The sequence below is a fragment of the Pistacia vera genome, unplaced genomic scaffold, assembly GCF_008641045.1.
Source record: "Pistacia vera cultivar Batoury unplaced genomic scaffold, PisVer_v2 Contig664, whole genome shotgun sequence".
In the NCBI taxonomy this organism is placed as follows: domain Eukaryota; kingdom Viridiplantae; phylum Streptophyta; class Magnoliopsida; order Sapindales; family Anacardiaceae; genus Pistacia; species Pistacia vera.
In genome coordinates, this window is record NW_022196517.1 from 21758 (window position 1) to 48143 (window position 26386).

At 37.3% G+C, this 26386-nt stretch overlaps 1 protein-coding gene across 1 annotated transcript in view; it reads right to left on the bottom strand.

Moving 5' to 3' along the window:
* Positions 1 to 1233: 1233 nt before the first annotated feature.
* The window catches only part of LOC116112593 (pentatricopeptide repeat-containing protein At1g08070, chloroplastic-like), a 50479-nt gene continuing 25326 nt past the window's right edge, over positions 1234 to 26386 (bottom strand). Inside the window, 2 exon segments of the mRNA XM_031398710.1 lie at positions 1234 to 1447; positions 1944 to 3366. Of these exon segments, the coding sequence (XP_031254570.1) occupies positions 1234 to 1447; positions 1944 to 3366 (1637 nt within the window).

Genomic DNA, 26386 nt, shown 5'->3' on the forward strand with positions numbered 1-26386 from the left:
GCAGCTTCCCCGTGGCTTCAACACCTCTTCGCCGCGGCGAAGACTGAAATACTAAACTTCTTCTATTTTCAACCAATTTCAGGGCAAGCATTCAACACAACACTCAATCAAACAATATTACCAAAAATCAACTCAAATAAGAGCGAAAGAAGAAACAACAAATACGTACCTCAAGTGGGGCGTTACAACACCACAAAATTTAATATTAAAATACAATACAAAAATAATAACATTAAAAGCCATGTTGACCTTACTTGAAAATTTTCACTAGAAAAAAGGTCACAAAGATATATCCAATCATCGGGATCTTTAATTTCTTCAGGTCTATTCTGTAATGCTTCCTCCTTAGTAGCATATGCTTTGAATTTCTTGTGTAGGGCACTCCGAAAGCTGTTGAATCTCTTACACAGTTTGTGCTTCAGCCATTTGAGTACATAAGGCTCTGTGACATCAATGTCAAACTTGGTCTAAATTCAGCAATAATGTACATGCATTAAACTTATATGGGTATTATATATTATTTTCATAAGGAAGTATGACAATATGGATAACGATATGAAAGACATTATCATGATACGAGCAATCATTTGTTTTTTCACATCGTAGGGAACTTTCTTCCAAGTAAGCACTCTAGCGGGGGCATAGTTCCTCGCAACTATTCCTACCTTAGTACTCAACTTTGATTCATTTACTCCAGTAGGTACTCCATCTTCTTTTTTAAAGTCTACATGCAACTTCGACTTCGCTGTTTGTATGAGTCTTTCACATCCAACTCCTCTAGTCTTCCCTCTCACGTTCTTTGCCACAATATTGCCTAACAAAATCAAAATAATGCATCATTAGTAAATAATATGTTATCACAAGGACTGTTTACATGTTGGTAAAGTAAATTGGATTCTTAAATTTTAAACAAACATTGGAGACAATATCTAAAATCCAAGTATATATTATAGTATGCTTATGTTAACCAATATCATAACTTTACTAGTGTTTGCAGCAATTTCAGGAGTCGGTTCAGCACTTTGATTCATTCGAACAACCTTTGCACGTCTAGCTAGGGTCCTTCTTGTACCAGGAGCCATCTTTGGAATCTACAAACATCAACATAAGAGAAAAGATACCAAGTAACATTTAAGTCACTTTATACAATTAATCTCATGAAATTAGATCATTAACTATGTTTAAACATACACAAAATTAGTAAAGAGTACATATAAACATACAATCATACCATCAGAAGTTGTTATCAGAATCACTCATTAAATCATTTTCATTCTCAGTACAATAATCAATCAACGTATCATCTTCTTCTTCAACATCAACATTGACATCATCTCCAACATGTGTAATTGTTGCATCAACCAAGTTAGGATCAACATCATTTCTAATGAAATGTCCTTGGTCAAACTCATCTTCTTTTACCGGAACAACATCCTTCTCTTCTTCACTTGTGTTAATGTGCAATGTGCAAACCCATTAACTTTCTAATAAAAAACTGAATTGTGTGGCCAATTTGCAAAGCCAAATTGGTTTTATAAGAGTTTGTTGTTAGTATCTATTGATTCAGTTTCATTTTCAGTTTTTAACTTTTAGAACTGAATCTGTAAAGTCTCTTAATAAATAAGCTTGATAATATACATCGTATAAATAAATTGACACGGTACCTTTTGACAGCTTATCAACTCAAATTTCAATTAATAACACAATTACAGAAACAGAAACCATCAAACAGAATTAAAACCCCATCAAACAGAAAAGCTGGAGACTATTGTGTACAAGCTCAAAATCAGTACACTATTACCAAGAAAAATAAGATGGTTTCTATTTTACTGATTATAACTTTCAACATCATTTTCAAAATAAACAAATCTATGTTACTTATTTTTTAATACTTTTATAATTCAAATAGGAACATAGAAATGTTTATACTTAAAAGTTATGACAAGTTTGTGTCTGTTTTCGCAGCATACCCTGCCTCTAATATTATAACATTTAGATCCTTTAAGGTCTTGTAGATTTCAACCGACTGGTGATGGGATTGATCTCCAGCAACAAATACATGGACACATCCATCCATCTCAACCTGGCTCCAACCAGCTTCTTTTACTAATTGTTTATCATTTATCAAGCCTCTTGTTGTAGCTACCTCTTTCCACTTGCCCTCAGATGTATACAAATTTTCCATTAAAACATAATTGTCAGTACTTTGAGGGCTTAAATTTATCAACTTTCTAGCTGCAAGTTTTCCCAGCTCAATATTGCTATGTTTCTTGCATGCACTAAGTAATGGAGCTCATACTTGAGCTTGTACTTGGACAGGCATCTCTTGGATTGTTTTCAAAGCCAAATCAAACTGACCAGCTCTACCAAGAAGATCTACCAAGCATACATAATGCTTTATGCTGGGTTCTATTCCATACTCATTCTACATACTTCGAAAATACCTTAATCCATCTTCTACCAATCCGGAATGGGTGCACACCGATAATAAGCTTGTGTAAACCACAGCATTTGGCTTTATACCTTCTACTTGTTGCATCTTATGAAAGAGACTAAAAGCCTCATCTCCCATCCCATGAATGGCATAGCCATTTATCAGAGCACCCCAAACAGCCAAGTCTTTATCTGACACCCTTTTAAACACTTCTTTCGCCTTTTTTATGCTCCCACATTTGGAGAACATATGTATCAAAGAGGTCAGAACTTGCCTACTAGACTCTAGCCCGTTTACCAAAATGTACTCTTCAATCTCCTCTCCCATGGCACGTGATCCTAAATCAGCACAAGCTGAAAGTATTGTAGCCATGGTTGCTTCATTGGGTCTAACGAATGTCTTCAACAACCTTTTAAATAGATTCAATGCCTCAGTAGGATAAGCCAACTGAGCATACCCTCCAATCATGGATGTCCACAAGAACACATTTTTCTCTTGTACCATATCAAATACTCTTTGCGAAGACTCAAGGTCACCACATCTTATATACATGCTGACCAGCAAATTGTCAATGGGATCTTCATCCTTGCTTCCACATTTCAGTACAAGAGAATGAACCAAGGAGGCTAACAACAAATTCCCTTCTTGTGAACAACCCGAAATGAGTTTCAGAAACACTATTAAGTTTGGTTTCAGACTAGTTCTTCTCATTTGGTTGAACACACCAAATGCTTCACCAACTTTCACAACATTCACAAACCCACCAATAATTATTGCCCATGAAATAATGGAACTTTCTCCCATTCCATTAAAAACCAGACGCGCTTTATCAAGTCGACCACATTTAACATACATTTTCATAACAGAGTTAGCTAAAGGTATCTCATTACTCAACAGTCCAAGTTTAAATACGCAACACTGTATTGATAAGCCTAACATGCCAATAAGACCTCTAAGTGAACAAAGAAAGGACGTGTATAATAATGGCACCAATTCACAAGTTATCAAACAAAAATCAAGTATTTCAAAATCAATGCAATGTCAGTACATGAAAATACATCAGCTTCAAAATTTTTTTAAATAAGATTCAATGTTACCATGTGAGAGAACTAAAGAATCAAAATTTGTACTTATGGGAGGTTAGGGATTGCCTCGTATTGGATTAATGAAGGAAGCCAAGAAGATCAATTGAAAGATGAAGATGCATGGAGAAGAGATGACGTCAGGTTCTGCATTTCAGAAATTTAGGCAGCAGCAATTAAGATGAAGACGCAACAGATTTAGATCAGTGACCTGTTTGATGATATTATCCGTTTGAGATCGATCAACATCATTTGTTGTAGACAAAACTCTAGCTAATTTATGCTCTCTTGATTCTTCTCATATAGAAAATTTAACCCATAAGATACAAGTTGATAAGTGCTTGAAAATACACTTATAATTAGTGGTTTATAGGTATCATTTGTAAGAAATTAGAATTAATTCGCATGAATTAACTTAATTGTTTCATAAACGCACTTTTCGGGATCACGGGTATTTTTTGTTGTGTTTTCAGGAAATAAGGATCAAAAATAATATTCGGATGAGAGATGATGTTGGCGAGATAATTTGTGACGACTGGAAACAAACGGATCGAGAATCGGAGTTGAATTGAAGAAGTTATGGAAGTTGAAGTAAAGAGAAGATTCTAGATTACGTTCCAGCTTGAGCATGCCTCGGTATTTTGAGAATATCTTGAGATGTAGAACTCTTATTAAGAAAATTCTTGGACTATTGGAAAGCTGATTCAAAGGGCTACATTTCATATATTTACCACTTTCCAAAATCCATCGTTATTGAGTCCAAAAATCACTATCTCTGAAGAACAGTGGAATTATGCGGGAAGAAGACCTGTAGCTACTATGCCGCGGCACACTTTTTCCAGTAGCTACTATGCCATAGCATAGTGTCGCGGCATAGTCACGATAGCTGGGAACTTCTCCTTTGTTTTTTACTAGGAAAATAGGGTTTTAAGAGTCCTAAACTAACTAGAATTAAGGAAAACAAAACCCTAACCCTTGTGGGATATAAATAGAAGTCTTTTATCATTATTTAAGGGGAATTTGTTTAGAGATAAAAAAAGAGAGAACAAAGATTATTCAAGAACTGAAGAAAAAGGGAGATTAAAGAAGGCTTGGAGAAGAAGAATTGGAGGAGATCATCATCAACTTCATTAATCCAACCAAGTTTCACTAAGTTTTTCTTCTTCTTTGTTATCATTATTTGTTATGAATAATACAATGATGTTCTCATATTTATTCATGAAGAACTAATTCTTTTGTGACTGAGGGTGATTTCAAAACCCTAGACATGTCTTGTGATTAATAAAATATGTATATATTTATCTTTTGATCCCTCTTGGTTATGTGATTATTTCTTTGTGAATAGGGTTTAGATAGATTGTCTTAATTGTTTAAGTGCGCAATTAAATAGTTAGGATTAATTTATTAATGCCAATTTAGGTTGTTTAGTACGGAATCTCTTTATTAACCTAAATAACTAGTGGTAAAGTGTATGCCTGCATACATGGGGGGTAATCACTCAAGATAACTAAACCGACCATATGAGTTTAGCCTTGATTCAGTAAGTCTCTCGTAACTTAATGCTTTTATTATTTTGAATCTAGAGATCGTATCCTAGGTTATCTAATAAATAGGGAATTGGGTTATGACCATGTCTAATCCAACGACTCAGTAAGGAGAGATAGAACTTATCAACGTTTGGTATTTTCTGAGCTGATGTGATTAAGAGGGTAAAAAGTTAAAGAGTGCTTTTATTATATATAATTCATGTCTAGTGGTGGCGAATAAACCTTCAATCTAATTGATGAAGAAGAAGAGAACATACAAGAAGAAACCTTGAAAGAGGCAGAGAATCTATAAGCATAAAGAACAATAGGAGCTATAACCGTAACACATAACATTAGCAACACCAAATTCTTGGTCTTCATTTTGGTTTCAGAAGCAAAGAAGCACTTTTTGGATCTTTCTTCTTGAAGAAATCAGCCTTCGTTGGTTTCAATATAAAGGGAATTTCATCAACAACAACATTATTGTATAACACACATACCAATCTTTAAGATTCATCACCTATTTTTAATCTCTAAAAACTCTCTGCCTTCTTTTTCTGGGTTCAGAAGTAAAGCAGTGGGATTTTGTAATGTTTTATATGTGGTGTGGAAAAATGGAGAAGAAGATGTGAACGGAGCGGAGAAGTGGAGAGTGTTTTACGTTTTAGGGTAAAATTAGTTTGGGGATTTTGTATAACTGGGTTTACTATCTTTTTAATTTTTTTTTAATTTTAAGTTTCAAAAATTTCTGTGCAAAATTGTTCACTTTTTTTTTTATTTTACCCTAAAACCGGGTTTGGGGTTTTGTTTTTCTTTAATTGTAAGGATTTAGGGAATTTTTAATTTGTTTACTTTTTAATTTTTTTTTAAAAAAAAATTGGAAATTCAATTTTTTGTATTTTTGTGGACCACAATCGAACGATTTCCCAGATAAACGAAAAACTAGTTCGGTTCCCGGTTAGATTCAGTTTCTATATTTTTCTAAACACCCCTACATTTGGGTGTTCTAGATACACCTCGCCAAAACTCACTGAAGTTAACAATCTCCGTTGAAATAGGCACGGAATAAGCACCAAAGTTAGTGAGCAAGTCGTTGTCTACTGAACGAGAGTGGTAGAAACTAGAATTGTTGTTCCAGTGCCGGAAGGAGGTCGACTATGAGGGTTTGTAAAAATGAGGGAAATAGCGGTTAAGCAAAAGTTTTAGGGAAAAAATGGTAATGTCAGATGAAAGAGAAGACAAAAATAAAATCAAACACCATTCGTTTATTAGTAACAATAAACAAATTTAAAGCACCCATTATGAAGTTAAAGCCACCCATTTAGGAACGTCACTAACAACAGATGCTTAAACAAATTAAAACAAATGTTGTGAAGAAACTGATTGAAAATCAAACAATAAAATTGAAATACCATCTGTAAAAGAATGAGCTTTGACATAAAAATAAAAAATAAAAAGGTTACCTTCAATGGGGTAATGTATGGGGGCAAAGTAGAATCAAACAATAAAATTGATTTTGGTTACTAGTAGTATATATTATTTTTAATAAACAATATTTAGTGGCTAACATTTTGGTTGCAAAAAAAATCCTATTAACAACTACAACTTTAGTTGCCAAAATAACATATCCAAAATTTCAATTTATTTCAAGCGAGAACATGAGGCGCTCAAATTTACCATACATTTGGAAACTAAAATCTTAGTTGCCAAAAGAAGATAATTTGCAACTAACTAATTAGTTACGCAACAGTAATTTTAGTCAAAAATTAAAATAATATTTTTTCATTTTACCGGGAAAGTTGGGGTGAAAAACATTCATCAACTTTTAGTGACTAAATACATTTTAGTTGCTATCCGTGAGTTTTTGCAACTATTTGTAATATGCACAAAATAATTAGTTGCCAAATGTACCATGGGCCCTTTGTAATTATTGTCAGAAGCTTGGATATTTCGGTAATTGTATTATTTTGTAACTAATAAAAATAGTTACAAATTAATTAATAAATATTTGCATCTAATTTAGCAACTATTCAGTAGTTGCAAATAATTCTTTTCTATAACCATAATTTTAGTTGCAGAATCCCTTGTTGTAGTTGCCAATTATGTTCGCGCAAGGATTGGCAACCAAATAAATTAGTCGCTAATGTGATATTTTAGGCAACAAATCAAATTTGTCACAAAATATTAATTTTAGACGCTAAAGGCGAGAATAAATGGGCCCTAGAATTTTATTCCCTTTGGCCGACTAATTGGAATTTAGTTACTAAATGTGGGGTATCTGCAACTATTTTTGCCTAGTTGCAAAAAAATTGGTTGCAAAAAGTACTTTTTCTTGTAGTACAGGTTTGACATTGATTTTGGTGAGTTTTGTTCCAAATTTTGGTGGCTTAGAAGAGATGTAGAAGTGTAGCCAATTTAGAGTTTGTGTGTGCATATAAATTGTTTGATGAAATGTCAAAGAGAAGTGCATCCATGAGTATGATTATTTGTTATCTTGAGATGAGTTTGTAGATGGTAGAGAATGACATGTTCACATTCCATATTGGACTATTGCATCCAAACATGTGAATTTAGAAAGAATAATAAGCATGAGCCCATCTACATGCATACATACTCATAAGAGCATTAAAGAGCATTAAAGAACAAATAGAAAGAAATGAGAAATATTAAAGAACACTTTTAAAGAAGAGAAGAGAAGGTTGTTACGATGTGGAACTCGTGAATGACCTAGCCCCACATACACGCCGCCTTTAGTGAGCGGCCTCAGAATCAGAAAGAAGAATTGTATAGTCTGTTAGAAGTGCATGTGGATGAGGACTGTACCCAGAATTAGAGAATACACTCACACGGCCAGGGTTTTGAATCTATGCCTCAACTGAGTCCAATCGGCAAGAAAGAAAAGAATAGAAAGAATAGAAAGAAAGAATAGAAAAGAAGAGAAAATTGAAACAGAAAAACAGAAAAGAAAATGCACATCCTATGCATTTGAGCATTTGTATCATACCTATGCATGACACCATACCTACTGTCATGAGTAGTGAGAAATTAGAAAACTGAGAAAAAAGAACAAAGAAAGAAACGAGAAGAGTAAAAAAGTTTGATGTAAGGAAAGAAATTCAGAATATAAGCAACGAAGAGAGAAGAGTAGCATAGCAGGTTTACTTACTGAGCAATTAGTGCTCACCCTGTTGTTTTAATGTTTTTGCAGGTAGTAGAAGAGATTGCGGTCACTTGGAACATCAAGAAGCGGAAGGGTTTGGCAACACTGTCGAGTTGATGTTTTGTGACTTTATTACATGTAAAGATTTGTATATAAAGAAAAATTAGATATGGGACCATTATTTCATACTCCTCTATATATATTCTTATATTACTGTTTATTTTACGAGTATACTAGCTAGAGAGAGAGAAAGCATTACACCCTACAAGTGCTTGATGCACATGAGACATCAATCTGAGCATAGAAGATGGATCCACTTGCTGAAGCATGTGGGATCCTCTTCATTCTATCTCCCTCAATGTGTGGTTTAGGACACATATTCTCAGAGAGATAAACATTATGTGCTACCAGAAGAGATCCCTTCTTGGATTCTTCCACACTGAATCTCTTCAGTACCTTGTCTATGTACTTCGAATTGGGCTAAGCAAATTTCCTGATCTATTACGATAGATCTTCATTCTGAGAATGTAAGCTGCTTCTCCTAAGTCCTTTATGGAGAATCACTTGGATAACCAAGTGTTTATCTACTGCAGGTATGGTATATCATTTCCGATCAGAAGTATGTCATCGACATACAATACTAGGAATGCCACTGCACTCCCACTCACCCTTTTGTAAACACAGGTCTCATCTTCGTTCTTGATGAAACCAAAGTATTTTATGGCTTCATCGAAACGAATGTTCCAGGTCCTTGAAGCTTGCTTGAGTCCATAAATGGACCTCTGCAACTTGCATATCCTTTTAGCTTGTCCATCAAGAACGAAACCATCGGGATATGCCATATACACATCCTCTTCAAGGTTTTTATTCCAAAAAGCATCATTGACATCCATTTGCTAAATCTCATAATCATGATATGCAGCAATCGCAAGCATAATCCGGATGGATTTAATCATGGCAATCAGCAAAAGGTTTCTCCATAGTCAATACCATGAATTTATTTGAAACCTTTGGCAGCCAGTCGTGCCTTATAAGTATGCACCTTGCCATCCATGTCAGTTTTCCTCTTGAAGACTCATTTACACCCTATGGGTTTTACCCCTTTAGGTGAATTCACCAGAAACCATGATTGGTTTTGGTACATGGAGTCAATCTCAGATTTTATGGCTTTAAGCCATTTAACAGAATCTAGATCTGATACAGATTCATCGTAGGTTCTAAGTTCATTGTCTTGGTAGACCAATACGTCACCATGTTGAGTCACAAGAAAACCATATCTCTCGGGCTCACGACGTACTCTCCTAGATCTACCTAGCTCTTGTGCTACCTGAGGTGGTTCACTTTGATCCACAAGTTGTGGAGTAACCTCCTCCTGATGTTTAACCACTTCCCGTGGCACATCATCGCGTCCTTCGTCTAATGTATCTTGTGGTACTAGAACTTCATCGAGTTCTACTTTTCTCCTACTAGTACTTCTTAGAAAAAATTCATTTTCTAGGAAGACACCAGTATGAGCAACAAAAGGTTTTGGGCTCTTCTGGACGGTAGAAATAGTATCCTTTGGTCTCCTTCGATTACCCACAAATATACTTTCACAAGATTTTGACCCCAGCTTGTTTGAAGTCAATTTCTTGACATAAGCTTCATAAACCCAAATCCTTAGATAAAACAAGTTGGGCTTTCACCAACTCCATTATTCATACGAAGTCTTATCTACAGACCTTGGCGGTACACGGTCTAGTGCGTGAGTCGCGGTCTCTAAGGTATAACCCCAGAATTATGTGGGTAGATCACAAAAACCTCATCATGGACCTAACTCCCACATTCGTTCAGGTATGTTTAACTCAACTTGCCATATTCGACGTAGATGTGACTTTGAGAGTATTCTTATTGTCTCTTTTTGAAAATATATTATTATGAAACAGTTCCATAGAACATTATTTATACTAAAAGACAACAATCCATTAGTAAAGCAATATTCTTACTTGTCCAAAATGGACACAGAAAAATTATTTCTAGAAACTCAACGAATATCATAACAATCCACAAGTTTCAAGTAACAAGCCCGTAGGCAAAATCAGACAATAATATCCTACAGCTAATGCAGCATCATATGCTCCATCTTTAACTAGTAGGTCTACCTCTCCCTCGACGAGCAATCTACTCTGTCATAGTCCCTGCACATTAAAACAAATATGAGTACCACATCTTGTGTCAATGACCTAAGATGTTGATGGGAGAGGTATTACTCAATCAAGAACATACCTGACGAAGAAGTAACATTCTTCTTCCTTTTTGCTAGACAAGCCTTGTAATGTTTCCTCTAGTGGCTGGGATTCCATAGTGAGGACAAACGCCCTTTCTATCTATAGCGGTTCCTTCCAACGACTTCTGAGCCCTTACCTTCTCACTTGAGTTGGTTTCAGCCAACGTCAATGTTTCTGACATTCTCATGCCTGACTCAATAGCATTCAACATATCCAGAAGCTCCAAAAGGGTATTCTTCTTATCATCCTTAATGAAGCCATAGACAAATTGAGAGTAAGAATTTGACAAAGACTATAATATTAGGTCTATTGCTAAACCTTCATTAAGTCTGCATCCCAAAATCTCAAACCTGTTCATATACTCGGTCAACTTGAGTATATGATTGCCAATTTTGGTACCTTTTTCCATCCTACATCTGAATAATGACTGAGACACCATATGCTTCTCATTTCTTTGAAGAAAATGAAGAATATAATATGCAAGCACAATGTATCTAGTCATTTTTGCTTTCGCATCATGTGTATGCTTCACATATACATACCCAGTCTCATGGATAGAACTACCAGCAGGCTTTAGTGACAAAGCCTGCTCAATTGTGTATAATCTATCGTTTGACTGAAGTATATCGTTTATACTTCTATACCAGTCAATGAAATTCTCACCATTCCATTTCTCTCCTAGTTTGATGATTTGTCGCAATGATGTTGTGATCATTTTGCTCAATTAAGTGAAAATACAAGTGCAAAATAAAGCAAAATTATTATCATGTTTATTTTTATTTAATAAGGCCTTTTATTAAATAATCCCTCCCACAATTTTCCTCAAGCCAATAGTCCTCACTATTAACTCAGGAATGCCCGTTGGCTTTCGTAGTGGACTGAGATCCCATCTAGCCAATTTCAAACCTTCGCTTTGGTGAACAAGCCAAAATGGGTTGATTAGGTAGACCAACAAACTTAATCCACACCAGTTGATAGCTCCCACTATCAACCTCAAAGGTGAAGCAAGCCAACAAGCCAATCACACAATCCAACGGCCTAGCCATCGTCCTCAAGTGTGATTCCCAATATTAGTAGAGTGGACACTACATGTCGCCGCGTACACATAACGAGTGTACTTCTCTATTATGCCTATGACGTGTTTATCAACCTCCGCTTTGGTGAACAAGCAAAACTGTCATTTTAAGTCGACCCATCACCATTAAGGAAAACTCCAATTAATTTTAACCTCCCACTGGTAGAAGTGTACCTTTCGCTTTGGTGAACAAGGTTCCGAGAACAGTGGTTTGATTAAAACCATGATGATGGAATACATAAGTGACTTAATATTCTTAAGTTGAGGGTTTTTATTTAATGTCTCACCAGATTATTATCTTTGTTAGAATGTCATTGTTTGGCATGTTATTGAACATTCAACCTTAGCATGCATTCTAAACAAAATAAAACGTGCTGGTACAAAGCCCACTAAAACCGATTTTCTCGAGCCTAGAGGAATCGGCAGGTCAACCTAGGGTTTTAAAAGTAAATCTTGGGTCTTCAAGTTATTCCTCTTCATAGCTCCTTTATTTCTCCTACACGATCATTACAAAGTATTTTATAATAAAAATCCTATTCTAATTTACATCGATAAAATAGAAATCTCGTGTTACATACGAGGGGAGTGAGATGAGAAGAAGAAATACATGGAGATATAAGAGAGAGAGGCAGGACACGCAGGTCCTATTTCTTTACAAAATTACAAGCAAACCCAAAATTACAAAAACATACCGAAGGTCTAAGGCTCATGTACCAAGTACCATGCAATTTCAAACAAGAAAATTGCATACATCCAAAATTAACATTTTGAATTTGGGTGGGTAGAATTATTAAATTACCCTTCTTATATATGCAGAATTATTATGGCTTTATAGGTTCAAAAATTACAATTTGGCCTCTATGTGAAAAACAGAAAAGCAAAACGGAGCAGTAGCTTTCTTGCCGCGGTGAAGTTCATACACACATGGTTGCTACAGCGAAGTTTTATTTCGCCGCAGCAAATATCATAAACTTCCAAAAAACACAAAACGTTCTAGAGACTTTTATGCCGCGGCGAAGTTTTGTTTCGCCGCGGCCAAATCTATTTTACCGGCAGATCATTGCAGCGAAGGTTTATTTCGCCAAGGCCAGATTCTTTTTTTACATCTTGCCATGACAAAGTGTTATTTCGCCGCGGCTAACGCCGCAAAACAGTGAATCGCACAGTAACCCTTTTTGCAGTTTTTCACATAATGATATGGTTCTAAATCGAATCGAATGCATAAGTATTCGACCAGGACATCAACCAACCAAAAATAACTCATCAACACATCATTAGTAAATTGAACCAAATTTTACAGATTTCAAAACAATCAATTTATGATTCAACATGTTATCAGTTAAATATACATGTTATCAATCAACGATTAAACATTATAATCTGGTACCTGAGGCTCTGATACCACTGTTAGCAACTGACCAGATTCGCGCAGTGGGAAAACGTAATATTTAAAACGAATCGATCAATTACACAAACCAAGATCCAAGTACAGATTATAACGTTTTCATGAATAAACTGAAACGTAAAGTAAAACTGTATTAAAAACAAATCCATACAAGGATTTAGTTCATATCGACGTTTGAATGCTCCTCCAAATATCTTTGACTTCGGACATGAACACTGTTCACTGGCTACTGGTCACCGTCTACTGTTCACGTGATTCTTCGCTAATCGATCCAATGTAGGATCACACTCACAGAAGTCCACACGAAGATAATCCGAAGAACCGACAATTGTTTTGCTAGAACAATTATCGACTTGAAGAATCAAGAACAATCAAAACAAGAAAAAGGAAATTTTTCTTCTTCACTCGAAGAGTGAAAACATGAGAGAGTGAGAGAGAGAGAGAGAGATATGGTGGCTAGGGTTTTATTATTGAATAATTCTCCTTGTTTTAATTTTAAGTTGCACTTATATAGTGCAACAATTAAAACCCTATTCCACTTAGGAATAGCCATGGGTTCTAACCCTAATTCACCCTTGCAATTAAACACACCCTTTATGGTATTTTAATTAATTAATTATTATTATAATTAAAATCAATTAATATATAATAATATATTAACATTTAATTAATAATAAGAATTCATTTAAACATATACAGAGATATATATTTAAATATAATCTCACTAATTTAATTTTAATATTAAAATTAAATACAAGCAACAACCTCAACAAATTTAATTGCATTGTGAGATTACCAAAATACCATTTCATCCCAAAAGATGAAAATACCCTTCTCACAAATTGATTCTTAAATTATCTTCTAAGTGTGTGACCCGTAGGCTCCTCAGCATATCGGTAGTGTGCAGTATCGCAATTAACACCAATTAATCGTCTCACTACACACAAACCAAGATTAACCCCTAGCAAGGCATCATGGCCACCCGATAGATTTGGATTCAGTGAAACTGTAGCCTATCAACGGTAAGGTTATCGTGCAATCCAATCCTTTCATCATCTGTTATCTTATCGACACTGAGGTATAGAAATTGTGTCAACCTCAAATATCATCGACATATTTGTATTTAGTTAATGGACCAGTGGCCGGAATAATAAATTGGATTGAGCATCAACTCAATCTCACTATGGCCACAGATTTAGTATCATTGCCATTTACTGAATTACCCAGTGAGCTAACTTCTCCCATACCCAAGAGTGATGAATCCTTTTTTGATCCACCATAGTCTCGATACACTTCTCAATGTAGCCAATCACTATCGTATTGATAGCTCTAAATAGAACTATGTTGGGCTAGTGTCAAACTACACTAATTGGTGCACAAGGCGCTGTGGTGATCTCAAGTCTAAGGATCACAAGCACCACCATCCGTTAGAGGATTTATTCCATAGACACTAGGGTTACCATCCATATGGAATCCTCTGGTGGGTCTGTCCAGTGAACTTGTCTCTAGCAAGCACTAATGCGTTGCACCAGGTTGTCGGCAAACAACCTTGACAAGTGAGATCAGTCACTGCCTTTCGATAGGGTCGTTCAACACTATGATAGCCCTATCGTATTATCTGTGTCCTTGGTCAGAATAATACTGGGGCTACGGACGTTTCTATAATGGCCACCGTATGTGATCATAGGGTTCTCACTATCAAGATTTGAAACACTTGATACCCTTGTCACGGTTCTACCATCCTAAGGCCATATATCATTACATATAACTATGATTTACACGATATAGAAGAATACACATTTTATTGATAAGTAAACATTTATTACAAAGTCAATCCTACAATAATTGATTGGCTCTAGAGCACTTACTCCAACACTTTCTGCCACTCTATTCTCATGGCTAGCACACTTAATACATTATATTTATCATACTCGCTTTTCACTTGAACATGTGATTCTATGTGAAATGACCATTTTGCCCCTATTGAAACTTTTATGGAATTCCTCTATAAAACTAGTTAAATATATTCACTATGACTATAAAATAATCCCTGCCATATTTCTGAATATGGGTATTACATATCTAAGGTTGACACTACTTTTGTACCTTAGCCTTGATGAGATAATGTATGATCAAAGGATTTGATTGCATGATAATCATATCGTCGATAGGTAAGATGTTTCACTGAATCCGAATCTATCGGGTTGCCATGATGCCTTGCTAGAGGCCAATCTTGGTCTGTGTTTAGTGAGACAGTTGATTGAGTGTCAATCGTGATACTACTCACGTCTGATATGATGAGGAGCCTTCAGGTCACACACATAAAAGACAAATTATGGATAAACAATTGAGAAAGGTATTTTCATCTTTTAAGATGAAAGGGTATTTTGGTAATCTCACAGCGCAATTAAATTTGTTGAGGTCGTTGCCTATATTTAATTTCAGAGGGAAATTAAAATAAGTGAGATTATATATATATATTATATATTATATATATATCTATATATTGTTGATAGGTAAGATGTTTCGCTGAATCCGAATCTATCAGGTTGCCATGATGCCTTGCTAGAGGCCAATTTTGGTTTGTGTTTAGTGAGACGTTGATTGAGTGTCAATCATGATACTATCCACGTTCGATATGATGAGGAGCCTTCAGGTTGCACACATAGAAGACAAATTAAGGATAAACAATTGAGAACGGTATTTTCGTCTTTTAAGATGAAAGAATATTTTGGTAATCTCATAGTGCAATTAAATTTGTTGAGGTCATTGCCTATATTTAATTTCATATGGAAATTAAAATAAGTGAGATTCTATATATATATATATAACATTTAAATATATATGTATATATAAATGTTATATTATAAACTAATATTGATATTTAATTAATATTAATATTAATAAAGATAATATAAAATTCAAATTCAAATTTGAATTTGAATTAAAAATACCATGTGCAGAATTACCTTTATTTTGGTAATGGAATAAGTCTAATCTAAGTATGGAATTAGTTGATTGCAATTCCATATTAGATTAGGGTTTTGATTTGTGTACTATTTAAAGTGCAATTAAAAATCAAAACATAATCAATTCAATTAAAAGCAAAAACACACAAACCCTAGCCGCCACTCTCTCTCTCTCTTTCTCCCCAAATTGTGGACACCTATAGTTGAAGGAGAAGAATTTTCCAAGGAAAAATTCTACACTTACATCCTTAATCCAATCAGGATTGGCTAGCACATCGAGCCCCTTGGTGATCGACATCTTGTCTTCATGTGGATATCGGGAGTTCATTCCTATCTTAGAGTGGAAGCGATTCAAATCAGTTTGAAGGAGCCTCCTAATGCTGATATGAAATATGAAATTAATTATTTAATGTTTATTTCATATGCAAACAACATAAGACGGGTATAAGGATCTTAGGGTTTTTGGTCGTGGATCATGGATTTTTTTTTTTTTTTTTTTTTTTTTTTTTTTTGTATTTTGCTGCGTTCACTCGATCCAATAACCTACAATGGTATCAGAGCCTCTTATACCTAATTACGTTGTTAAAATGTCGTTTGGTTGTAGGTTTCAGTGTTAGTTGATTAGGGTTTTAATATGTTTATTAAAAATCTAAAGATCGCTAAAGTATGTTTGGTTGATGTGTTGTGTTTTATGTTCTGCATCAGACTGTAATAGCCACTTTCTACTCAAATACTCATATGAAATACATATATAAGTAATATAAAGAAATTGGGCCCAAAATTTTTCTTTTTATTAAATATATATATTTACATAGATATTTTACAACATATACATTTTTACCAAATTATAATGTGTACAAAAGTCATCAAAACAATATAGACAATGTAACCCTTCTCCTCGGTGCCGACGTCCATCCGACCGTGTCTCACCTAGTCCTGCAAAACATAGGAAAACACGGGTGAGCACTAAAATAATGCTCAGTAAGTAAATCCTCTACTCATCTACCCCGTAACTCTCTCTCTCTAATTCTTTCCTTACAATCCTCTTACTCTCTCTTTATACTTCTCACTACTTTGTCTTTCTCATAACTCCTTTTTTTTTTAACTCTCTCTCCAGTAGTCACGGCCTCATCTTACCGGAGGCACGGCCGGACTCGCTCCCACCTCCACGTGACTTCTACTCTTTAGCCGATCAGACTTGGTTATGCATGGATCGGAACCCTTGGCCATGTGAGTATATAACTCTCTCTCTGGGTACTCGGGTATAGCCCTCATCTGCATGTACTCTCACGGGCTATACCACTTCTCTCATACTCATCCGCTCTCTCTCAATGCGGCGTACATGCGGGATACTCTACCCATTACTCATGGGTCCCCATCGCACAACCTACTCTATTCTCTCTTCTCATAGCTCTTAAAGTAGCTTCTACACATTCTCTACTATATCTCAAGCTACTCATAAGTGCATAACAATGTGTATGGATAGCTCATGCTCACTAATGCACCAATGAAATGCCAAATACAGATTGCCTCAAACGGCCATTCTGCACAGGTCACACTAAAAAGGCCATAACTTTCATTATACACCTCGTTGCCGGTTGTGGTCTCGTTTTAAAGCTTAGAGACAGGGCTACAACTTTTATGTTTTTGTCTCAGCCCAGTTCAACCCTTAAGATGCCCAAAAATCACTTATAAAGTCACGGAAGTGACAGGGCAATCTCACCTAGGCATTTCCTCAAACAACTCATGTGCATAAAAAACCTCTACTAAAATAACTACTAACTTTATTCGCTAGCCATCCAAAATGCCCCAAAACTCCTCATATACTCATAATCCCTGCCAAGAAAACACTTCCAAACAGGTTCACACAACATCTCTCAAACTTCATCTCAAATTCCATTTCTCATCACCATCAAAAACACTTCTCATAATACATATTCATCTCAACCCAATTCTCAACACATAACATACTTATCAAGCATACATCTCTATCCAATCTCTACATCTCTACTCAAAACTTAGAAAACTCAAGTTGGTAGGATTTACTTACCTTGTGAAAAAGATGGCTTCTCTAGCACTTTTCTTTTCCTTTATTGTCTTTTCTTCTCTCTACAACTCAAACAACAACAAGAACATAACAACCAAATAAGACTTTACTATAACTATAAGAAAACTCATCTAAAGCATGAATCCTTACCTTAGGATGCTTTAGATGAAATCTCTACCAAATTACTCAAAAACCACTTAAACCCTTGGAAATCTTGGAAGATTGGATGGAGAAATTGGAAGAAAATAGGCAATGGAAGAGGCGTGGAATAGATGGACTAAAGGGTTTCCTACATTTAACCCTTTTTAGCTCTATTATAAGCTCATTTCCCATTTTGCCTTTGTCCTTCCTTGGAAATTTCATCTATATCCTTTGATTCTTTACAAATACACCCCTATCTAAACACAATCTCTACTAATTTCCTTACATTTACTCCCCACTTTTCCTACTAATTAGGGGTAGAATGGTCATTGTGCCCCAAAAAGAATTTCTAGAAAACTCAAGAAACTTTTTATTAGGCTTGTGCGCCGCGGCGAAGAACATTCTGTTGCCTCGAAACAGAGCAGAACCTACCCGTGGGTGCAGCTCCTCCTCCTCGCTGCGCGAAGCTTCTTCTTCGCCTCGGCCAAGATTGGATTTCCAAACTTCATCAAAATTCAACCAATTTCAAGACAACCAATCAACCACCTCAATTGAGACTGAAACATAAACTTTTAACTAATATAGCAAATCTTAAATCGTACCTCAAGTGGGGTGTTACAATTCTCCCCCCCTAAAGAATTCGTCCTCGAAATTCACACGATAACTCCGGGTACCTATTCTGCATGTCTTGTTCCGTCTCCCATGGGGCCTCCTCTACTTGGTGATTCCCAAGAACCTTCACTAGTGGAATACTCTTGTTCCGGAGTTCTTTCACCTTCCGATCTAAAATCTGTATAGGCCGTCCTCATACACGAGATTCTCTACGAGATCAACATCTTCTAAGCTCAAAATGTAGGAGGGTCACTTACATACTTTCGCAACATTGAGACATAGAAGACATCATGTACCTTGTCCATACGAGGGTGTAGTGCCAATCTATAGCAACTTTTCCAATTCGTTGCAAAACCTCAAATGGACCAATATACTTGGTGCAACTTCCCTTTGTTCCCGAAGCGCATTACTCGTTTATAAGGGGAAACTTTCAAAAATACCTTATCACCTACTTGGAACTCCACTTCTTTCTCTTTAAGTCGCATAACTCTTCTGTCTGTCTTGGGCTTATTTCATTCTGTTTCAGATTAATCTTACATCCTCTATCATTTTCTGAGTCATTCTGGCCCAAGAGCTATACTCAACTCACTCTTTTCGCCGATCTATCCCAATGTAGTGGAGACCTACATCGTCTACCATACAAAGCCTCGAAGGTGCCATTTTATTGTAGACTAATAGCTGTTATTGTAAGCAAACTCCACTAAAGGCAACATTCATGCCATGACATTCTATAATCCATACAATAGGCCCTCAACATATCCTCAAGTACCTGATTCGTCCTCTCTGTTTGGCCATCTGCCTGAGGATGATAGGCAGTGCTGAACGCTAATCGAGTATCCAAATTTCTCTGCAAACTAGTCCAAAAAGCTGAAACAAATCTCGAATCCCTATCGGACACTATTGTTTTGGCACACCGTGTAATCTGACTACCTCTTTCATGTAAATCTGAGCCAACTGATCTGAGGTGGTACTTTCCTTTACTGGAGGAAATGGGCGGACTTAGTTATCTTCACAATCACCCAAATGTATTATAACCTCTCTGAACTCTAGGGAGACTGTGATAAAATCCATCGAAATGCTCTCCCATTTCCATTCTGGATCCTAAGTGGATGAAGCAACCCTGATGGCCTTTGGTTCTTCTTTACTTGTTGACAATCAGACATTTAGCTACAAATTCTGCAATGTCTTTCTTTATACCTGGCCACCAGTAGCCTTTCTTTACATCTGATACATCTGGTTGCTCCAGGATGAGCAGTGTATGGTGTATCATGAGCCTCTGTAAGTATTCTCTTCTTCAACTCATCATTTTGAGGATCACACAACCGATTCCGTAAATAGAGAACACCATCCCTAAGTGGAACTCCGTTACCTTGCCCTCATGTACTTGTTGAATCATTCTTTGACACCACTCATCAACCATTGGTTAACTCTGATTTCCTCCAGTAGGTAGATTGGACCTCTAACCTGGCAATCCTTCCCGATATCACTTCAATCTGCTCTTTACACAACTCTTCTATCAACTCTTTTGCCTAGTGAGCCGGGATAAATAGCTTTTCTGCTCAAGGCATCGGCTACTACGTTGGATTTCCCTGGTTGATACTTAATCTCACATTCATAATCCTTAACCAGCTCTAACCACCTTCTCTTGTCTCATATTCAACTCCTTTTGAGTGAAGAAGTACTTTAAACCTTATGATCGGTGTAGATATTACTCTTGCACCATAAGATAATGTCTCCAAATCTTTAAAGCGAAGACCACGGGCGCCAATTCTAGTCATGCGTAGGGTATCTTGTCTCATCACTCTTTCAATTCCCGAGAAGCATATGCTATCACCCTACCTAACTGCATTAACACACACCCCAAGTCCTTGCAAAGAGGCATCCGTATAATTCATAATCTACCACTCCTGGGCAACACTAACACTGGAGCTGTTGTTAACCTCTTCTTTAACCCTTGGAAACATCCCTCACAAGCTTCTGACCAAATAAAAGGAGTCTTTTGTTTGGAAGAGCTGTCAATGTTTAGCCAACTGGGCGAACCCTTCAACAATCGTCTGTAGTAACCCCAGGCCTAAGAAACTTCGAACCTCTTTTACTGTCTTCGGCCTCTGCCATCAAGGATTGCTTGTATCTTGCTCGGATCTACTGAAATCCCTTCCTTCGACACAGTATGACCCAAAAATATTACTTGATCAAGCCAAAATTCACATTTCGAAAACTGCATACAACTGCTTTTCTCTCAACCGTTGCAGCACTATTCTCAAATGTTCCTCATGCTCTTCTCTCGCCTTAGAGTAAACCAGGATATCATCTATAAAAACCACTATAAATTGATCCAAACAATCATGGAATACCGGGTTCATCAAGTCCATAAAAACTGTTGGGGCATTAGTCAAACCAAACGGCATCACTACAACTCATAATGCCCTTACCTTACGGAAAGCAGTCTTAGCTACATCTTGCTCAGCCACTCTTACCTGATGGTACCTTGACCTTAAATCAATCTTGGAGATACTGCTGCTCCCTTCAACTGATCAAACAAATATCTATTCGAGGTAGCGGGTACTTATTCTTCATTGTCACCTTATTCAGCTCTCTGTAATCAATGCACATCCGTAGTGATCCGTCTTTCTTCTTCAAAAAAAATTAGGCTCCCCAGGAGAATGGCTCGGTCGGATAAAGCCTTTATCTAAAAGCTCCTGAGTGTTGTTTCTTTAATTCTTGAAGCTCTGCTGGGGCCATTCGTAAGGGGCTTTAGATATAGGTGCTGTTCCTGGTGCTAGTTCAATACTAAACTCAACCTCTCTTTCCGGCGGTAAACCTGGTAAATCTTCCGAAACACATCCAGAATTCTCGAACTATCGGCACCCTCTGAATTCCTAACCGTAAACATCCCCACTCTGTACTACATGAGCAATGTATCCGAACACCCCTTTCTTAACATCTTCCTAGCTTTTACACTACTGATCAACATACTCACCTGATGCCCCTCTCCAAAATAAACTTATCTCCATTATCGAGATTAAATCTCGCTTTCTTTTTCCGACAATCAATTTCTACTCCATGCCTCCCTAGGAAATCCATACCCAAATTACATCAAAGTCGGGCATATCAAAGACTATTAAGTCAACTACCAACTCTCGACCATGGATCACCACGACTCTCTTAACAACATCTCTTGAGTCAACACACTAACCCCATCGGGCAACTCTATTTTAATGTTGACTCACTCTAACAGGTTGCAAATTTAATCTCTCTATCATTCCATGAGATATAAAGAATGAGTGGCTCCAGATCAATCAAAGCATAAAGAACAGCATGAAATAACAACTGACCAGTTTACGACTGATGGACGTCCTCGGCCTCACCCTATGCCACTGAAAAACCCTGGCATTTGTTACTCTAGAGTCTGCCGCCGTCGTGGAGGGGAGCTTTACAATCCCTCCACATAGCCCTAGCTGTCGGCACCTGTACACGTATTTTGATCCCTCAAACACTCCCTGAATGGTTCCTCCCGCATTTAGCGCACGGGAAACCCTTCTGTTATGGGCCGCTTATACTGCCGATCTCTCCTATTCTTCCTTGGTGGGAACTTCTTCTTGCCATGACTTCTCTGTTCTTTGGGACATCGACTCTCTCCCTCTTGTAAGGTGGTGGATGGCTCACTATTACTGTTAGAGCCAACCCTTCTACAATTATTTGTTACATAGATCTCTGCCCTTAAACCCGTGCTAGAGCTTCACTGTAGGTATGAGGGCTCGGCTCCTGTCATTACATCTTGGCGATGTCCGGTCTCAACCCTTACACAAACTTATCTCTTCTTAACTCCGTGTGTAAACTATTCCGGGTGCAAAACGAGCAAGGAGTTGAATCTTACTTAATATTCTTTCACGGTACTAGTCCATTGCTTCAAATTAATGAACACTCTGAACTTTCTCATAAACTCGATCTTCTGTTCGGTACTCGGCCTCAAACAACCTTCTGAATTCCTCCCAGGTCATTGAGCTATATCATGAGTCTTCTCCATAATTCCCACCATATTCGGGCATCTCCCTTAAACAAGAAACTAGCATATCTGATCCTCTCTCTACATTCAGGGACAGTGCCGCCGTCCGCTCTACAGACTTAACCACTCATCTGCCTCTAGCGAGTCCCTTGTACCTCTAAATGCTGGCGACTGATGCTGATTTACAAGCCCTTGAATCGCGATCACCCCGAGTCTGTACTGGCTGAGGTACCGGCCCTTCTTGCTCTTTGTCTGGGAGGCGGTACTCTACTGGGAGTCTCGGTTCTCTCTTGACACTCTCCCTGACTCTCCGCTAAACCCTGCTATACAATGGCTCGAATCCACACTCATCCAGAGTAGGGGATGTTGTTTCTGGCAGATCGGAGGATTCTCCCTCATTCATCACACTCTTACCCTTCCTCCTGTTACTACCCCTATCTACAAAACAACCATACTTGATCAATTCAAAAGAACACTTAAAGTAAGGAAAGATTAACTTACACAGTTGGCTATCAGATGTCATAGCGAGAAGAATAGCCACACTGTCAAACCCCAAAAATCTCGGCTCTGATACCAAAAATGTAATAGCCACTTTCTACTCAAATACTCATATGAAATACATATATAAAGTAATATAAAGAAATTGGGCCCAAAATTTTTCTTTTTATTAATATATATATATACATAGATATTCTTTACAACATATACATTTTTACACAAATTATAAGTGTTACAAAATTCATCAAAAACAATATAGACAATGTACTGTAACCTACTGAAAACTAGTACATGCCATATAAACATATAAAATTGGGCCCCAAAATTTTCTTTTTCATTATAATTCATATGTCTTTATACACAAAGAGTACTGTTTACAAAAGATTCATTTTTAAAGACAAAACAGGGAAACAGTGTCGGCATTGCTCCTCGCTTGCCGACGCCCCTCCGACTGCATCAACACCTAGATCCTGCTCCACAAAGGAAATAACGGGTGAGCACAAAATAATGCTCAGTAAGTAAAACCCTCTATCTGTCTGTCCCCGTATGTAAACTCTTAATTCTTTCCTTATACTATTTCTGTTTCTATTTCTGTTTCACTAAACATCATGGCCTCATCTTACCGAGGTACGGCCGGATGGCATTCACCCAGCACCATCTCAGTCTCCATGACTATCGGGTGGAATTCACACAGTACCAACCCGTTCTTAGTGACTACCGAATGGGGATCACAAAGCACCTACTCGGTTTCTTAACTATCGGTGGAGACCACCTAGCACTACCCGCTCTCATGACTTTTGGGTAACGATCACCAAGCATTAACCCTCTCTGTCACTGTCGGTGATGATCACAAAGCATCAATCCACTTTTACTAAATGTCGGATATGATCACAAAGCACAACCTACTTATCTATTAACTAACCGGGTGGTGGTCACAAAGCATCCATCCGTTTCTTTACTTATCGGGTGACGATCACAAGCATCAACCCCATCTCTAATGGCTATTCGGGTGATGATCACAAAGCATCAACCCGATTCCCATGACTGTCGGTGATGATCACAAAGCATCAACCCAACTATACTACTTTCTAATTCACTCTATCTAACATTTTCAATTCTCTCTACCCTTAGAGTAGTTGTACCCACCAAGCTCTCTACTCATGGGTGATTGCATACAAAATTTTCCTACACTTCTTAGTCACTTTTCAATGCACAATTAGTGCCTATGGATGGTTCATCACTACTAATGCCACTATGAAATGCCAACATGCAATGTTGCAAGAATTAAGGTTCACTAATCATACTCAAACCTCTATTAGGCATTTCATCAAACAACTCAAGTGCACTAAAAACTCTACTATAGCAATGATTCTAAAACTTTTCCTTATCATCCAAATGGGAAAAACCCCTTCACTAACCATAAAACCTGTCAAAGAAAGCACTTCCAAAAAGGGATCCATGACACCCCTTCAATTCCATCTCAAACTACCTTTCCAACCCAACAACTCATTTCTCATATTTGCAAGGAATAACAATCACAAGGCATAGAAATCTCTATTTAAGCCTTCATACATGGCATATCACATGTATATCACATACATACATCATTTCTATCAAAACCCTAATCAGAAATTCTTAAATCTCAACTTCGGTTGGTTTTTACTTACCTTGTTATGGAGAGACTTCACCAACTCTTCCTTTCACTTGTTTTGCTTGACTTTTCTCTACTCTTAACCAAAGAACAAAAAACCCTCAAACTTCAATATAAACTAAAACTCACAAATCACACAACTTAAGCAGGAATCCTTACCTTAGGAAGCCTTAGGTTGATTTTCTACCCAAATCACTTCAAAAACCCCTTGGAACTCCTTGATCAAAAGAAAAGAGAAGTTGAGAGAACAAGAATAAGAGCTGCGTTTTTGAGAAAAGAAATAGGGGTTTGCTAACTCTTAATTCCTTTTATGAATTTCTACACAAACATCCCATTTTGACCTTACTCTTCTTTGGGAATTCCATCTATATCCTTGATTCATTACAAACTCACCCCCATATCAACATAATCTCCATGAAAAATCCTTACATTAACTCCCCACTTTTCCTGCTAATTAGAGGTAGAATGGTCAAATCCCTTAGGGAAGAAAATATCTAAAACTTAACAAACATTTTAATCGGCCTGTCGCCGCGGCGAAGAAACTTCTGTCGCTGCGGCGAAACTGTCCAGCAGCTTCCCCGTGGCTTCAACACCTCTTCGCCGCGGCGAAGATTCTTCTTCGCCCCGGCGAAGACTGAAACACTAAACTTCTTCTATTTTCAACCAATTTCAGGACAAGCATTCAACACAACACTCAATCAAACAAAATTACCAAAAACCAACTCAAATAAGAGCGAAAGAGGAAACAATAACTACGTACCTCATGTGGGGCGTTACAGTAACCGCTTCTCCTCGAGTGCCGACGTCCATCCGACCGTGTCCTCACCTAGATCCTGCAAAACATAGGAAAACAATGGGGTGAGCACTAAAATAATGCTCAGTAAGTAAATCCTCTACTCATCTATCCCCGTAACTCTCTCTCTCTAATTCTTTCCTTACAATCCTCATTTACTCTCTCTTTATACTTCTCACTACTTTGTCTTTCTCATAACTCCTTTTTTTTTTAACTCTCTCTCCAGTAGTCACGGCCTCATCTTACCGGAGGCACAGCCGGGACTCGCTCCCACTCCACGTGACTTCTACTCATTTTAGCCGATTGGACTCGGTTATGCATGGATTCGGAACCCTTGGCCATGTGAGTATATAACTCTCTCTCGGGTACTCGGGTATAGCCCTCATCTGCATGTACTCTCATGGGCTATACCACTTCTTTCATACTCATGCCGCTCTCTCTCAATGCGGCGTACATGCAGGAATACTCTACCCATTACTCACGGGTCCCCCATCGCACAACCTACTCTATTCTCTCTTTCTCATAGCTCTTAAAGTAGCTTATACTCAAATTCTCTACTATATCTCAAGCTACTTCATAAGTGCATAAACAATGTGTATGGATAGCTCATGCTCACTAATGCACCAATGAAATGCCAAATACAAGATTGCCTCAAAACGGCCATTCTGCACAGGTCACACTAAAAAGGCCATAACTTTCATTATACACCTCGGATTGCTA